This window comes from Caretta caretta, chromosome 23 (assembly GCF_965140235.1).
Source record: "Caretta caretta isolate rCarCar2 chromosome 23, rCarCar1.hap1, whole genome shotgun sequence".
Taxonomy (NCBI): domain Eukaryota; kingdom Metazoa; phylum Chordata; order Testudines; family Cheloniidae; genus Caretta; species Caretta caretta.
The window spans coordinates 11,163,071-11,180,531 of record NC_134228.1 but is presented as its reverse complement, the minus strand read 5'-3'; the positions used below and the strand labels follow the sequence as shown (position 1 = coordinate 11,180,531).

Sequence of the window (17,461 nt, the reverse complement as noted above, 5' to 3'; positions counted from 1 at the left end):
AGCCTGGAGCCCCCTCCCTTGGCCTGGGGCAGCAGCGATGGAGAGGAATTGTGGGGCGATGGGGAGGGAGTGAGATGGGTGGGGGGTCTGAGCTGGCTCCATCTCCCTTCCCCCAAATCCTTCCCGTGCAGGGAAAGGGCCTGGCTTCCCCCCTTTTGGCTCTGCTCTGTCAGCACGTTGGACCACATGGAGCAAAGGGCCCTTTGAGGACGGGTTCTTGTTCACTGAGGGATCATAGAAAAACGGCAGTTTTGGAAACCCAGTTCCTGGGCAAAGCTACAGCCATCGAACTGGGTGTTTCAGCACCGAGCTGCTGGGATGGTCCCTTCCCCTGAATAAGGGTCCTGGTGCCAGAGCACGGCCTAGCGGGATGAAGGTTGAGCAAGCGGGAGAGACCCCACCCTGCATCAACCTCCACACCTGAGCACTGCTCCAGAGCCCCCCCGCCCCCCCCATTCCCCAGTTCGGCATCTCCAAAGTTACAAGAATCAGAGCATGTGGCTGAGTCTGGGCTGCACAGCTGGAGAAGGGCAGTTTATCGAAGGCAGGGGCCAGGGCCAGATGCCAGCCTCAGGAGGATTTGCCTCTCCCTGCACATCCGGGTGGGTGGAACAGAAACAATATGCAGCCGGGCACCTGTGAAATCTCCTTGTTAGCAGGTGGCTCTGGGGGGTGGCCCACCTGCCAACTCCATAAGGGGAGAGCGACTCTGAGGGACACCCAGCAGAAGCCAGGGAGATGTCGTCCAGTAGGAAGCTCCTGGCTTGGGGCTTGGTCGCCCTGGCCCTGTGCGTGGCAGCCCCAGGTAACGCCTTCCCCCCGGGTAGCCCCAGGCTGTGCCCCCCAGGACCCTCATCTCACTGGTCCCCTGGGTGGGTGCTGGGGGGAACTGAACACACAGGAGAATGGCTCAGAAGCTTTTCCTTCTTGTACACTAACTTCTGCTCTGATTTATTGATCTGCTGCAAGTAGCGGAGCGTGTCCCAAACACAGCTGCAGAGAGCGTCCCGGGGGCAGATACATGGTCCCTGCATAGGGCAGGGTGGGTGCAGCACAGAGCACTGGCAATAGCTAATGGGTGTGCGGCTCCGGCATCCGAGGGCAGCTCAGTGGGTGTGGTAGCTGCCTGTGCACACACACCCCAAATGGAGAACGGGGGAAGTGGGGAGTACCAGCTGCTCACTGTATGATACAGTGATGTTGTAGCCATGTCAATCCCGGGATATGGAGAGATGAGGTGGGGGCAGTAACAGCTTTTAGTGGATCAGCTTCTGCTGGGGAGAGAGACACACTTTGGAGTGTACACAGCGCTCGTCTTCAGGTCCAACCTGTGCCGTTTGATAGCTTTTCTCTCTCACCGGCAGAGGCTGAGTCAATAAAAAAATGTTACCTCACCCACCTTGATTCTGTGTACATAGACCTCTCCTCTGCAGCTTTAAGACTTTTACGCAGGGAAGGTAAATGAGAGATTTGTCATATGGGAAAACTGAGGCATAACCTTGCCCAGGATCAGCAGCAGGATTAGAAGACAGGTGGCTGCCAGACTTCAAATCTAGCACCATCTCCACTAGCCCACTCATGGGGTCACAGCTTCTCCCCTCAGAGCAGCGGTTTCCCCCCATGGTGCATAATAATTAAACAGCAGAGAAGTTGGAGACACACTGGGGTTGGCTGTGCCACTAGTTGGGTGCAGGGGCTCCTTGCCATGGGGATTGTCAGCAGTGAGGTGGGAGAGGGCAGCCAGTGAGTTAAATGATGGGTAAGTGAAAGCAGAGTGATGGTCTCATGTGCCCAAGGATGAAGGGGCTGTCACATTCAGTAGCTGTGATCATCTTTCTGTCATGCATGCGAAGGATTTGAGTGGAGGGAGCTGCTGGTCAGTGCCAGGTGAGGACGTGGTGCATGCTTATTGGGGCATCGCTCCAAGAGGGCAGAATTTAGGTGGTGTGGGAGCGTACCTTCACTCTGTACTTCCTGGTGCTCACTAGTTTGGATTTTGCTGAATTCAATGTTAACAAAGCTTTTTGCTATTTAATTTCCAACCCTTTTTTAAAAGAAAGAGAAAAGTTGTTGATTGGAGTTAGTGGTCCTATGGGTTGTTGTAAATATCACATAGGTGTGCAGTTCAGACGCCCCTGTGCTTACAAAACGCTTTTCATCTGTAGCTTCCAAACAGGGGAAACATCATTATTCACCTAATTGAGGGGGGAAACTGAGGCACAGTGTCACTCAGCAAGCCAATGGCAGAGTCCCAGGCTTTCTGAGTCTGTGTGCTATCCCCACCCCACAGGGCCACACTGCTGCTGTGTGACTCCTAAATACCCCCGCACATGCTCTATACACATTGTTGTAGAGGACTAGGGTGACTAGTTGTGCTATAAAACAGCTGGAATATGTAGCTGCTAACAGAGCCGGCAAGAGAAATCTTCAACATTGTCCAACTCAACCGTTTTATTACATGGTGGTTATAGTTGCGTTACCGCTGTCTCTCCTTTCCCCGCCATATTTTTTCTCACCCACCCCCATACCATCAGTTCCAGTTCAGCCTCCGCCCCATTAAGCCATTTGCATTTGGGAAGCCAGGTGTGCCACCCAAAATGCTATGAGAATATGTGACCTTTAAGACAAGCTGTTTTCTCAGGAACTTCTTGCTCAAATGACCCCAGATTTAGATCTCTTGCCTTGCCCCACACCCCCAGAAGGCAAGGCAAAGTTCAGGAAAATCTGGAGGAGCATGTGGATTTTGCAAGATTTTGTCTCTGGCATCACCGGGGCAGGTCTGGCACAATGGTGCTGCATCATGATACTGATGAAATTAACCAGCAGCAGCACCTTTGCTCTCTGCAGGTCCCCAGCCCAGGGTCAGTCCAAAGACATGGGAGCCTCCACGCAGAATGACATGGCCTGTTCAGAGCAGAGAGGTGTTGTCTGCAGAAGGAGAATGTCCCCTGTAGAAGAACCCAGGTGGACACCAGGGCCCTAAGACGTGGGGACTGCTCCATTCATCTCTGTGGGCAGTCCCCCACTCCCTCCCCAGTGCTGGGGAAACTGTGAGATGCACCAAGCCTGCCCATCCTAAGCTCCTCACCCCAAATGAGCTGTGTGTTCTCGGGGCATGATACCAGGATGGCTGTTCTCGGCTCCCCATGCAGAGGGGTGGGGCTACCCCACATACTGGTTCCTATGGATGCAAGGAGAGGAGCTCAGATACCCCCAGAGGGGCAGGAACCCCTAGGTCCCAGATCACAGGAGGGGGCAGGGAGAGGGGAGCCATCCCAAGAAGGGCAAGCCAACCAGAACCTGCTCACATAAGCGGGGAGGAAGGGCGGGGGGTTAGACTCCAATAGATGGACCACACCCAAAAGGCTCCAGAGCCTCACACCCAAAAGGAGGCAGGCAGTGGGGCTCAGACCCACCTAGAGGGACAGGGGGCCCCCATGTTCAAACACACACACACAAAGGTAGGGAAAGAGGATCAGGACCCCCGCCCTCCAGATCTTGGCAGACAGCCCCTATTCTCCCCCAGTCCCTCAAACCATGTCCCACTTCCCAGTGTCCCACTCCACCTGACCCCCCAACTCTCTCCTACCCACCCCTTCCCATAATCCCCCCTCCATTCCCTATTCCCACCTACTTTTCCACCCCAATAACCCTCCCCTCCCAGTGGGGATTTGCACCTGTAATTTATTCTCCGTTCAGAACTCGGTACAGCACTGCCTGGATATTCAGCTGTGCTCAGATTTCATTTCCCCTGTGACAGAGGCAGAACGTGGCATGATGCCCCCTTGTTTAATTTCCGATTTTTGCCTGGGCTCGGGTTTGAGCTCACAGTGCTAGCTCTGTGTTGTGCGGGTCCAGAGGCTGTGATAGTCCATGCTGAGTGAATCACGCCCCGTGCACAGTGCTCCGTGCATGAGCCTTAAACCTGCTCGCCATGCGCCTAACCGGAGACCCAAACTTCGGCTAATGACACTGGAATTAGATTTCTCCCCAGAAGGCTAATTGGTGCCGTGCCCTCGGTTGGGAGTACACCTCAAGCGGCTGAGGCCCTGGCGTGACGGTCTGAGCCCCGACTTCATCTCTAGCCGCGTGCAAAAAAAAAAAAAGTCAACTTTAAGCCAAGCTGGTTTTTTCAGGGAGGCTGTAACTTGGGAACCCCTTAGTCAAATGGGACCAAATTTGGATCAGAAATCAAACCCCCTGACCCCATGAAACACACCAAGTTTCAAGGTAATCAGAGTAATCGTGCGGATTTTAGTGTACTTAGAGTTGAGCTTTAGACAGAAAGCTGGTCAGAGCCTTCACGAGAGCAGAGCGCCTCATTTTTCTGTTCCTCCATCTCTCTCTGCTCCCCTCACAGGCTCAGGCTCCCCCCGCTGCACCTTCCCCTTTATTTACAAGGGGAGATCATACTCCTCATGCACCACGGACGGACGAAGGGATAAGAAGCTCTGGTGCGCAACTACCAACAGCTACGCCAAGGATGGCCGATGGAGGTTCTGCTCTCCCATGGGTGAGGCCTGGCTGCCTTCACTTCTCACTCCATTACCCTGCCCAGCACAGCAGCCATTCCTCTGGGCCCTAATGCCAGGGACACAGGCCCACTTGCTGCAAGGAAACATCCCAGCCCCAAATCCACTGGCCAGACTTTTCTGAGACCATAGCTTCCAGCTGGAGCGAGGTGCCTTGGGAAACGCCCCTTAGACACCTGCCTGCGTCTCTGTGAGCCTAAAGACCTTTGAAAATTTAGCCCCAGGTGCCTAACACCCGGATTTTCAAAGGTATTTAGCGGTTGCTGCCTTAGTGTTGCAAAGCCAACTGATTTAAGAGCCTAAATGTCATTTCCAAAATGTATTTAGTTCCTTTGATTGTCAATGAGATTTTGGCTCCTATGTGATCTACTAAGTGCCTAAATCCCTTTGGAAAACAAGGTTAATCTCTCACCACAGTTGGCTTTGCAACACTGAGTGCAGCAACTCCTGAATGCCTTTAAAAATCTGGGTCTAAATGACTTGAAGAATGGGATTTACACACCTAAGACGCTGTGGGTACGTCTACACAGCAAAAAAAAACCCCAAAAAACATAGCAGCAAGTCTCAGGACCCGGGTCAACTGACACAATGGCTTCCTTTCTAACCCTGGGTAAGTCACCTCCCCACCCCGTGCCTCAGTTTCCCATCCCACCCTTTCTCTGTCAACCCTAATTTGATTGTGAGCTTTGACTGTCTCTCCCTGCGTGTCTGGGCAGCGCCTGGCACAGTGGGGGCCTGATCTTGGCTGGTGACGGAGCTGAGTGAGTTTCCTGGTAAATAGTTTAGGTGCTGAAAAAAAACAGCACCAGATGACCCTAAACCACTTAATGAATTTGTGACCAGCTCCAGAGAATGACTCTGGTGCCGGGGAGCTTGCCGAGGCTGGAGGAGACTCAAGGCCGCGCTCTAGCTATTCATTCCCGTTCACTTTCTCCACTTCAGGCTGACGAAAAATCTGAAACACGTTGGTTTGGGTGCGACCCAAAGCGAAACTTTTCTGAAGCATTTTCAGAACTGCCAGTGAATCGAAAAGTCATTGTTGGCCCCGCTGTGGGGGGAGGGGGAGTGTCTTACTACTAATAAATCCTGAGATGAGAATGTGGGTCTGACTCCATTGTCGTCAGGGGTGTCTGCAAACTGATTCTAGAGTCACTGCTCTCATCATCTGGCCCCTTGTGCCAAGCTGCAGTTAAATCAGAGCAAAGCCAGTTGCTACAGGACAGAGAGGAGTTGGGGGTCAGATCAATTCTTAAATGAGAATGGAGAACTCCCTGTGAGTGGCAGTGTAGCTGTCTCTGGGGATCGAGCTGGTTCCTCTCCCCCGCCCTCTCCACACACACATCCCCACCCCCGTGATACCTAGGGCCAGACCCTCAGTTGGATCCGTGCTGCTTTACGCCAGCTGGGAGCTGGCCACTGGCCTCAATGGCCACTGCTGATTGTCACTTGCCTTTCCTTGCTCTCTCCCTGTTTCACTATCAGGTTCAGACTCTCTGCCCTGCACCTTCCCCTTTAAGTACAAGGGGAAATCGTACTTGGCCTGCACCAGGGACGGAAGCACCGACAAGCGGCTCTGGTGCGCGACCACCAGCGACTACGACAAGGATGGCAAATGGAAGTTCTGCACCCAGAAGGGTGAGTCCTTGAGCTCTGTGTCACGCTGCCTAGAGCGGGTCGCAGCTGAGAACGCCCAGACTCAGGACAGATCGCCAGCGAACAGAGCAGACACCCCCAAACTGAGGGGATATTCTATCATTAGATTCACCAAGCCAGTAATAATGGAGCATGCCTGGATCACAGACAATCCCGTTGACATTCCAGCCCCAGTTTATCACCCAGGCCAACTGGACTTTATGATGTAAAGCCGTGGCTCTCAACGTTTCCAGGCTACCGTACCCCGACCCAGCGCAATCAGACGATGGCACTCCCACGATGCCGTACCATTCAGACTCACACAGAGAAGGAATGAGCCAGGGCAGGGAATGCGTGGTGCTGTCACGGATATTCAGGTATTAAGAAACACGGCTCTCTAATCTATCAGGCCAACGTTTAGCAGATCCACTGGCAGGCAGCTGAAGCTGCACAAATTCCAACCGGATGGATAACTAGCCACTGGAACAACTTGCCACGTGATGGCGGATCCCTCGGTGTCTCTCTGGAGACTGGGCGTCTTTCTCAAAGATCTGCTCCTGCTCAACTGTAAGCTATTGGCTGGATGTAGGAACCACTGTGCTATACAGCAGGGCCAACGAGATGACCAGAATGGTCTCTTCTGGCCTTAACATCTAAGAATCTATAAAGATTTGAGCCACATGAGTTTGACTGGGCCACATTTGTCCAGGAAGAAGTGGCAGGACTTAGTGCTTTTCAGCCCGAATTCATGCCAACAAAACCTCTCCCACACAACCCACCCCAGCCTTGTGTATCTACCTGCCACACGTCTGGCGGGAGGTAGTTTAGCAAAGTTTCAAAGAACATCTAATGGGGTGAGTGACTTCCCTTGGGACATGTCTGCTCAGTCACGGAACTGCTGCTGAATCTCCCACCCTGGGCAGGTCCGACCCTTCCTATCTCTGCCTGGGAAACCTTCCGGCCATTAGACCAACTCCAGCAGCATCCCTGGGGAACCAAAGCAACGGATGCATTTGGGAAGAGAGAGCCAGGCAGCAGGAGGAAGCGGGAGAGAAAACAGGACTGAGGATATAAAACAAAAGCTGGGAAAATACACGTGAATGGGAAAAAAGAGACAGAAAAAGAGAGGAGGGGAAATAGAGAGAGAGACGCTCAGCCTGGCTGCTGCTAACGAGCTCAGCTCTCCAGAGACTGGAGATCCTCTGTGTTTGTCATTTGTAACGATCGTCAGTCTTCGTCCCTGCTTTTGCTGCCAGGACTAGTGCTCTGCCCCGGGGGTCAGGACACCTAGGGTTTAGCTCTGACCAATTCATGGCTTCCTTTGTAACCTTTGGGTCAGTCACAACCCTGCCCTGTGCCTCAGTTTCCCTTCCCACCCTTTGTCTATCTCAGCTGTTTTGATTTCAATCTCTGTGAGGCATTCCATGTTTCTCCACTGGCACAGTGGGGCCCTGATCTCAGCTGGGATCTGTGTAGTGGGGGTCATTCTAATAATAAATCCTGAGATGAGAATCTGAGGCTGATTCTACCTGCAGTCATTAGCATGACTCCAAATCCACTCTGGAGTAACTACAGTCCGGATCTGGTCCCTAGGTACAAGATGCAGTTATATCCCTTAGCATTTCTAGTGTAAATAATCTGCAATAACAAACCAGATCAGAGCAAGCAAGTAAACAACAGGGGTGAATTTGCACATCAGACCAGTTCCTTCATGGGAACAAAGACCTCCCTGTCTGTGCCGGTGTAGCTACTGGCTGCTTGCCCCCTTTCACAGGGCCAGATTCGGCACTAGTGTAAATTGGCATCGCTCCACCGGCTTCAGTGGATCTGTGCTGATTTACAGCGGGCTCAGAATCTGGCCTTTTAATTCAAAAGGAGCCAGGCAAATTTACACCCTCTTGGGGATCTGGTCCATTGACTCCAACGGAGCATGCCAATTTATTTTGCTTGTGGTTGTGATTTGTCTCTCTCGATCTCTCTCCATTTCACTTCTCAGTCTCTCCCGCCTGCGCCTTCCCCTTTATTTACAAGGGGAAATCGTACTCGGCCTGCACCCGGGATGGGACCAGAAGCAGGCTGCGCTGGTGCGCGACCACCACGAACTACGACACGGACGGCAGGTGGAGGTACTGCAGTGTGACGGGTGAGTCCTGGCAGGCTTCGCCTCTTACCCCGTTCCCCTGCGTGGCACAGTGGCCGTTCGGCTTGGCCCGGGAAGCAGCCCCCACTCGCTGCAAGGGAACGACCCAGCTCCAAATCCGCTGGCCAAACTTTTCCAAGACACCAGTTAATTCCCTCCTGGGAGCGTTTGATTTAACGATCGGTCGGTCGCCCTCCCTCTTGCCACTCGCGAGGATATCCGCTGCTCCTTTGTGTGCAAAAATCCACTCTGGCTCGGCCCAGTGACACAACGGTGCTCTCACAATGCCACACACACGTGTCCCAAAAACACACACACGTGCACGCGGGGTGGGAATGAGACAGCACACGTGCTGCAATGACATCTTATAGCACACAAGACAGCATTCAAATGTTAAAAAATAAGGCCCTTGGAGTCCAGCAGACCAAAGCAGAGCCAAAGCCAATGGCTGGAAGGTGACGCTGGACCAATTCAGACTGGGTTGGTCCAGCTATTGCAGCAGGGGGACCGGACCCTGCGTCTGCCATGGGGTGCTCTAACCACCAGGTTACACAGCCCTTCTTCTTCTTCCTCCTCTCTTTGGCCCAATGACTCTTTAAGTGGGTATCCGAAGTGCTTCAGCAGGAGCGACTGCGGTGCTGCAGATCAGAAAGTCCCCTAGCCCAGCGGTTCAAGCCCGCCCTGGAGCGATGGGAGGCCCCTGGTTCAGTCCTTTCTCACTTCACACCGAGGGCGGATTGGGCCTGGGTCTCCCATGTCCCAGGTGAGCACTCGAAATCCAGGGCTACACATTATAAGGGAGAGACACACCCCCACCGCCTTCTCCAGCTGGGCTCTGAATGGGGCCTAAGCCATCCGCTGTGCTCCCAGCACACCCAGTGGATCAGGCCTCAGGGCAAATCAGCCCGGGGCTGGCCCATCTCCCACTGGGGGTTGGGGGAGGAGGTGAGTGACAGGCAGCCGGGGGCCTGGAGGGAGGCAGCACGTGCAGGCCCAGAGGCAGCCTGGGAAGCCTTCACAGTGCAGACACTGGGGGCGAGCAAGGGCAGGAGCCTACGCGGGCAGGAGGTAGCCGCGTGGGGGGGGCGGTGGTTGCGGTGACACCTAACGCTGGGGTTTAGGTGCCCAAGTCCCTCTGTGGCTCTGGGCCAATGGCCCCTTCTGGCCTTCAAGTCTAGGGCTCTATAAAGGCTTTGGCCACATGAGTTTGACTTGGCCACTTCTGTGTTTGTGCAGCACAATGGGTCCTGCGCCATGAATAGGGCTCCTGAGGCTACCGTAATACCCCTAATATATAATGTACAGTGCCTAGCACAATGGGGTCCTGGGCCATGACGGGGGCTCCCGGTGCTACCATAATACCCCTTGTAACCCTCTGCTTGCTCGGAGTGGTGCTCTGTCTCCCTCTAGTGGTGGCTAGGCCCCCTAGAGAATGGTGAGCCTGCTACACCTTGGTTAAGAGAGAAGAGTCTTTTAGCTCACGCAGTAGAAGTTCCTGCATTAAGCTCAAGAGAACCTGGGTTCGATCCCGCCCGCTGACACCTTTGAGTGGGTTGGCATTACACCCTAATATAGACGTACTGCGCCTAGCACAATGAGGTCTTGGCCCATGAGCAGGGCTGCCAGTGCTAACATAATACCCCTAATCAATAATGTACAGTGCCTAGGACAATGGGGTCCTGGTGTAACCCACACACCTCCTGGGTGTGGTGATCTGTCCCATCTAGTGGCACCGAGACCAGTTAGAGAGAGAGATAAAATGAGTCTGCTCTACAGCCTTAGCTCAGAGCCAGGTAGCTTCAAAGCTCATGCAGTGGAGGCTCATGCACTAAGCTCCCAAGACCCCAGGTTCAATCCCACCTGCTGACAACCGAGGTCTATCGGTGTTACCCTGGCCTCTGAGTGGGGCTCCCAGGGCTACTATAATACCCCTAATTAGTAACGTTCAGCACCTAGCATATAATGGAGCTCTGGATTGTTACTGACGTTACAAGGCACTCCTGCAATACACTTAAACATTATTATTATTCCGGAAAGGTGTTTATCACCCCAAATTCATGCTGACAGAACCTCTGCCCCAGCCCTGTGTGGCATTTAGGAACTACACGCTTGGTGGGAGGTATTTAGGAAAGATTCCGAGAGTTTCTACGATCCGGGTAGGTGATTTTCCCTGGGATTTTGCTGCTCAGTCATGGAGGCACTTTAGAATCTCCCACCCTAGGCTGGTCCAATCCTTCCTATCTCTGCCTGTGAAACCTTCCTGCCCTGAGACCCAACGGCTGCAGCCTGCCTGGGGAATGACTACACTGACTGCATTTTAGAAGAGAGACCAGAGAGTGTGGGAGAAGGAGCTGGGAAGGGAGATGAAATTGCTGAAGCGATTCCAGCTGGAGGGCGGGGCAGGGTAGAACCTTCAGAGGCTGGGAACATCAGGATCCTGATGCTGGGAGGTGACCCAGGGAAACTGGTCAAGTGCGACCGTGCACAGAGACATTTGCCAGGGGCAGGATGTAGGTGATGATGTCAAGGTGCTGAGATGCTGGAGCTAAAGCATTAACAGGGCAGTGAAGGACACAGCCCATTTCCCCCAGCTCCGGTCTGTGTGGAGCCCAGTGGCTTTGCATTGTGAGGCTGAATTATTCGCAGGGCCTCCTGGCTCCAAGATCCCGCAGCCGCAGAACTGTGCGCCAGACTCTCAGCTCTCATTTAAGAAGGGGACCCGCATGTCAGCAGTACAGTGCTGCTTGCCTGCATCTGCAGAGAGCCTGGAATCGTGGTTCTGAAGGGGGGCTGCCCCATCCATCTAAAGGGTAGTTGACTCTGAAACCTAATAACAGCATGTTGAAATTGAAGGGGGAGGGGGGAAAATAAACTCTCCCCTAGCACAGCTCCTTCGCAGTCAATTAACAGACCGTGTCCTTTGCAGAAAAAAAACATTGATTCCTCTCCTAACCGAGCTGAAATCTCCCCCTGGCCATGGTACCAGTCGGTGTTTCTGTCTCCCTCAGATTACGACAATGGAGAAGCGTGTGTTTTCCCTTTCACCTACAAGGGCAAACGCTTCTCTGCTTGTACCAAGTTTGACAATCTCTTCGGGAGGTTCTGGTGTGCCACCACTGACAGCTACCACATGGACCGCCAGTGGGTTTTCTGTCCCGACTGAGGAGGGAGAAGGAGGAGCCGAAGGGACAGGCAGTGCCAGAGCCGTCGATGTCCCGTGACACCACTTCGACGGAGGGGGCTCCTGGATAAAAACCCAGGCCAAGATTCTCAGAAGCGACGAGTGATTTTGGGTGTCCACCTCGAGATGCCTTCAAAGAGCAGGTGCTCAGTGCTTGTGGAAGATCAGGCTCTGTTTAAGGTGCTGAGCAACTGCCCCTTTAAGGCGATACAACGTGGGTGCCCAAAATCCTGACACTGGCTTGAAAATCCTGAGACCCATCCTGGGCTGTTTTGTGTGATCAGCGCTTCATGCTGGTTGGGGCTGGCCAGCCTGGTGCATTTCCCACTATTCACTGCACTTGAAAATAAAGGCTCTTTCCGGGCAGTGTCTTTGCTTCATTTCTAGCCAGGGCAGCTTCTGTTCACCATCTTGGCAGGCCCTGCCTTCCTTCTACCCGGGGAGACAGGGCCATGGGCAAAGGGCAGTCACTGCTCAGTAACAAGGGGCGATGGTGTCTGGAAGGGGATTTCTCTGGGCACAAGGGTTTTAAGCCACAGGAACACCCAGACAGAAACAGTCTGATTAAGTCTGAAGTGTGAGTGCCTGGCCTTTGGCCCGAGCGGTGCACTGATATCCAGGGCACTGCTGGGTGTTTCTGTTAGGAGGAGAAATGTGTCAGGGAGATTCTTGGTGCGATTGTGCTCGCTCACAAAAGCGTGCCATGTCCCATTTGCCTGACCCCAAAGAGATGAACGGCAGCAGGCAGCTTCCTGGCTGCAAAATCCCCACACCTGCGCCCCCAGCGAGCTCTGTGCCCAAGCAGCTGTCTCGGGAACAACCCTACCCTGGCACCTGCTGCAGTTGCGACCAAGAGGGGCAGCATTGGGGCCAGCGGCTGCAGTGCAGCAGCCCAGGATGCCATCCTCACTCGAGAGACAGATACGTACCCAGAGCTCACCCCTTGGGGGGCAAGGGCAGCTGGAGGAGCCATGGGGCTGTACCACTCCCATGGCTCGGCTCAGCTGGGGTCACTCAGGTCTCCAGCCAGCCGGCACCAGCTCTGGGTCCAGCACCCTGTTCCACGGTGGGAACAGGCTCTAAGGGAGACCTCCCCACGTGATCGCAAGGTAATGGGGACCCCATTACAGGATCACACTGAGAATGGTGCCCCCTAGAGGAGCTGTGGGGAATTGTGCCCCCATTATAGGATCCCACGTGGCAAGAGTTCCCAAACTGTGGGCCATGGCCCAAAGGTGGGCTGCTACGCAGTCCTGGCTGGTCTCCCGTAGGTAGAGTTGGGGGCTACATGGGGAGTATTGACACCCCCAGAACTGCATACATGGGCAGAGTGGTGACTGGCAACAGCCCCCACCCAGGGCTGGAGGAGCCCAGTGCCCCCAGTGGGTGGCAGAGGGCAAAGCAGAGCTGCCAGGTGATGGGCAGAGGCGAGGAGAAGAGGCCAGACCACGAGAGGCGGCTCCTCCCAGGGTGGCTGGAGGAGGCTGGATGGTTCACAGCCATTCCCACTCCAAAGTGCCGCATCCCCAGGAGCCATTACTGTCGCGGCCCCTGGGATCGGGACTTGGCGGTGGGTGATCAGGACCATCAAGATGATGGCTGGGCCCGGCCAAGCATCTGCCTCGGCCAGGCCTGAGGGAAAATGGCAGCCTGGGTGGGAGCTGCGGAGCGTCCTGCAATTGGAGGAAGGTCCCCAGTGGTGAGTCTGATCCAGCTCCGGGTGCAGCCTGTCCGGAGGAAGAGGAGACGTCCTGTCCCTCCCCAGCCCAGCCAGGACCAGCAGCTGGAACCCAGAGCACATCGGAGCCTGCAGCCAGGGCGCCAGAAGTGCGGGAACTGGGGATGCGGTGGGTGCTGAGCACCCCCCGGTTTCACTGGGCAAAGTTTGCCTGCGCTCTCAGAACGACACGAGCGTGACCTGGGTGCTGGAGCTGGGCTGCACCCGTGTGGTGAGAGCGGGAATTGCGCTTTTTCACATGGCTTTTGAACAGTTTCATTAGCTAGGGGGGAACGTTTGGGAGCCCCGTCATAGGGAATGGTGTCCCTCATAGAGGCCCCCTGAACCCCTGAGCATGGACCCCACTTTCTGCACTCCCTGGGACAGGGTCTCATTCCCAGCGAGCCCCATTCACTCGCCATCGCTCCCCGTGGACCCATCCAGGGCTGGGTCAATGTTCCTCGCCCCAGTGACTCCCACTGACCTGAGCCGATTCCCCAAGCGCAGGATCGGGGCCCAGAGCCTGAACCCGTCACTCTCACCCGGGCTTTGCCCAGGGAGCGGAGGGCTCCTGCCTGGGGCTGCGGGGCAGCAGGGGGCAAAGTGCAGTTCCTGCGGGATGGGCTGCCCTGTCCCCGCCTCATGGCATCATCTGCGGGACGTGGGGATGGGCAGCGCTGGGACTGGGGTCCCTGCAGGCGGGGCTGTGTCTGTGTTCAGTTCACACCCCCTTGGTGTGGGGAGAAGCGGAGGTATTAGATAGCCAGGGCCAGAGCCCCTATGGGTGTCAATCAGCCCCGCTCCACTGCAGTGAACCTCCCATGTCCAGGAGGCCCCCTAGTGGCCACATGCAACAAATCAAAGCAACACGGCGGGAGGGGGGAGGAACGCACGGAGCCGTGACACCAGATCCCCCGTCTGACGGGAGCTGGGCCAGTCCCCAGGTCACTCACCATCCTGATCCTGAAACAGGTGCGGGGCACTCGGCGCTGGGCAGACGCTGCCAACATAGAACTGGGTCTCAGGTGCCGCTTGCTTAACTGTGTGCAGGACGGGGCTGCCTGTGCCCCGGGGCCAGGCCAGAGGGACACCTGCACAGGGGCATAAGTGTCATTCAGGGGACGTCCTGGCCCGAACAAGCAGTTAAAATCAAATGGTGAATTTGGAGGCGAGCTGGGGTGAAATCTCTGGGCTCCCGAGTCAGCTGCAACGTGCCGAAGATTCTCTCTGGTTCCAACCCGAATTGCTTATGAAGCCAAGCAGTGCCGTGTGCGCTGGAGAGTTTATTCAGCTAAGGAGCAAAGAAAAACCAAATCAGAAGGACACGGCATGGAGGGGAAACCAGCCTGCCCCCAGCCCCAGCCCCTGGCTGTCTAGTTCAAATCCTTCTCTGGGAGGGACCCCAGGGCTGTTATATTTATAAAACCCCTGAGCCGCCTTATATGCCGTGCCTGGGACATGGGTCTGCCTCATCCTGCTGAGCTCCCGGACACAGTTTGGGGTCGGAAGCTGTATGGGCAGATTCAGTTTTGCCAGCCCAACACGTTCAGCAATGGGGACTCTGGCCCCCAAAATCAGGAGGGTCTTCTCATTCCCCGCCTGGTTCCCGGACCATTCTCCCAATCCCAGCTTCTCCCTGCAGCCCCAAGGGGCAGAAACCTCCTTTCTCCTTTTAAACCAAAACCTGAGTTTCCCCCACAGTCACAGGACTCCAGGAGCTGGGGTTTGACAAGTACATGGGGCTGCCTTTATGTTCCGGGTTTCCCCAGCCCCGAGCGTAGTGTGGTTCCGAGCCATGGCTGGGGCACCTAGTGCTACTGTAATACACCTAATAAATAATGTACAGAGCCTAGCACAATGGGGCCCTGGGCCATGGCTGGGGCACCTAGTGCTACCGTAATACACCTAATAAATAATGTACAGCACCTAGCACACCGGGATCCTGGCCATGAGTGGGGTTTCTAGGCCCTACCATAGCACACCTAATAAATAAGAATAACGATAAATGTGGGGAGACTTGGGATAAACCCGCTACAGATACCAGGGCTGGGAACGGGGTCTGGCATCTCTGCTCAAGCATCTTGGGCTGAAATATCCCCAGCAGTGTCACCCTGTGACCAGACATGCCATGCCTGGGAGGAGGGTGCGGTAGGGATCCCAGCTGGGATTCCACTCAGGGAGGCTGCGAGGTGAGTGGCCCCTGACCACCCTGCACTGACCCCCTTCCCACCCCACACCCCATGCTGCCCATCCTTATGGGTGTCAGGGCAGTAGCTCCAGAGCCAGTCCCAGTCATAGTTCCCAGTGGTGGCACACCAGAACCTGCGGGGCTTGGCAGCCTCATCGGTGCAGGTGTAGAACGCCCGGCCCCGGTACACGAAGGGGAAGACGCAGGGCTGGCCGCCTGTGTTGCCTCCATATTCTGGGAGGGGAGAGACAGGGACAAAGAGGTGTCACCGATGTGTGCGGGGCTCTGCAGGGCTGTTCTCATTGCTATGCACCTGGGGAACCAGAAATTGTCCCTGCCCCAGAGAGCTTGCAAACAAAAGGCAGGAGGGGAAACTGAGGCACGGTGAGGCAAAAGGAGTGGGCTTTCATCCCCAACCCACCCTCCATTAGCACAGTGGTGTGTTAGAGGGCTTACTCCTTCACCCGCTTACTTCCCTGGTCCTTCTCGCATGAACAGAGAGCAACAATACCCGAAGTCCAAAGATGCAAACAATTTGATGTTTATTGGGGTGAACTTCCAGCAAGCATGATTCCAGTTTCCTTCCTTAGTGTCCCCCTTCCCAGCTCTGACACCACAGAGCCTTACCTGTGTCCCTCTTCCCATTCCCCCCCTTAGTAAAACATTATTCCAATTCCCCCACCCCCATTCCCTCTTCCCATTCCCCCCCTTACTTCCTGATTGACTGCAGACTATATAGTAAAACTTGAGTTCTGCTTATTTATACCTTAACCAATCATTTTCCTGAAATTTAACTAACCAGTCCTAACATATTGTAACATGATTATTTAACCAATTATATCCCACCACCTTAATTAGTTTACACCCAGCAAAATTAATTATACAGCAGACAGAAACAATCACAGAACCAGACAGAGATTATACAGACAAACAATAGGGAAGTGGAGACTACAGTGATAGAACAAACTCAGAAATGAGGATTTCACATCCCAGCTATGGATAAGTGAGTTCTTGCCAGACAGGATGCTATCAAACTAAGTTTCCTTTTACATCTTCTAGGCACTTCCCTTTCTCTGGAGGCGATGGGCATTATCAGGACAGGATTGTATTCCTAACAGCCCAATAGCACCTTCTTTCGATGAGACTAGTTTGGAATGTGAGGATGTGAATTATGAATTATAACATTCATAAACCAGTCGGAGAACACTTCAATCTCTCTGGTCACGCAATCACAGACATGAAGGTCGCTATCTTAAAACAAAAAAACTTCAAATCCAGACTCCAGCGAGAAACTGCTGAATTGGAATTCATTTGCAAATTGGATACTATTAATTTAGGCTTAAATAGAGACTGGGAGTGGCTAAGTCATTATGCAAGGTAACCTATTTCCCCTTGTTTTTTCCTACCCCCCCCAAGACGTTCTGGTTTAACTTGGATTTAAACTTGGAGAGTGGTCAGTTTGGATGAGCTATTGCCAGCAGGAGAGTGAGTTTGTGTGTGTGTGTGTGTCCCTGGGAAAAAAAGGGGGGGGGGGTGAGAAAGCCTGGATTTGTGCTGGACATGGCCCACCTTGATTACCATGCACACTGTAGGGAGAGTGGTCACTTTGGATGAGCTATTACCAGCAGGAGAGTGAGTTTGTGTGTGTATGGGGGTGGGGGGGTGAGAAAACCTGGATTTGTGCAGGAAATGGCCCAACTTGATTATCATGCACATTGTGTAGAGAGTTGTCACTTTGGATGGGCTATTACCAGCAGGAGAGTGAATTTGTGTGTTGGGGGGTGGAGGGTGAGAAAACCTGGATTTGTGCTGGAAATGGCCCAACTTGATGATCACTTTAGATAAGCTATTACCAGCAGGACAGTGGGGTGGGAGGAGGTATTGTTTCATATTCTCTGTGTGTATATAAAGTCTGCTGCAGTTTCCACGGTATGCATCCGATGAAGTGAGCTGTAGCTCACGAAAGCTCATGCTCAAATAAATTGGTTAGTCTCTAAGGTGCCACAAGTACTCCTTTTCTTTTTGCGAATACAGACTAACACGGCTGTTACTCTGAAACCTGTCAGGATGT

At 54.1% G+C, this 17,461-nt stretch overlaps 1 protein-coding gene across 1 annotated transcript; it reads left to right on the top strand.

Annotated features, from left to right (window-relative positions):
- The first annotated feature begins 738 nt into the window (after positions 1–738).
- LOC125628463 (72 kDa type IV collagenase-like) lies at positions 739–11,467 on the top strand. Its single transcript, XM_048833504.1, has 5 exons — positions 739–805; positions 4,361–4,513; positions 6,021–6,167; positions 8,161–8,307; positions 11,313–11,467. Exons 1-5 carry the CDS (start codon positions 739–741, stop codon positions 11,465–11,467), a joined length of 669 nt encoding a protein of 222 aa, XP_048689461.1.
- Positions 11,468–17,461: the final 5,994 nt, after the last annotated feature.

What these genes read in the sequence shown, in the direction of transcription:
- LOC125628463 (XM_048833504.1), top strand. Translation starts at nt 739, where the DNA reads ATGTCGTCCAGTAGGAAGCTCCTGGCTTGGGGCTTGGTCGCCCTGGCC. An exon ending in GAAGTTCTGCACCCAGAAGG is followed by an intron (nt 6,168 to 8,160) that starts GTGAGTCCTTGA and finishes TTCACTTCTCAG; the next exon opens with TCTCTCCCGCCTGCGCCTTC. An exon ending in GAGGTACTGCAGTGTGACGG is followed by an intron (nt 8,308 to 11,312) that starts GTGAGTCCTGGC and finishes TGTCTCCCTCAG; the next exon opens with ATTACGACAATGGAGAAGCG.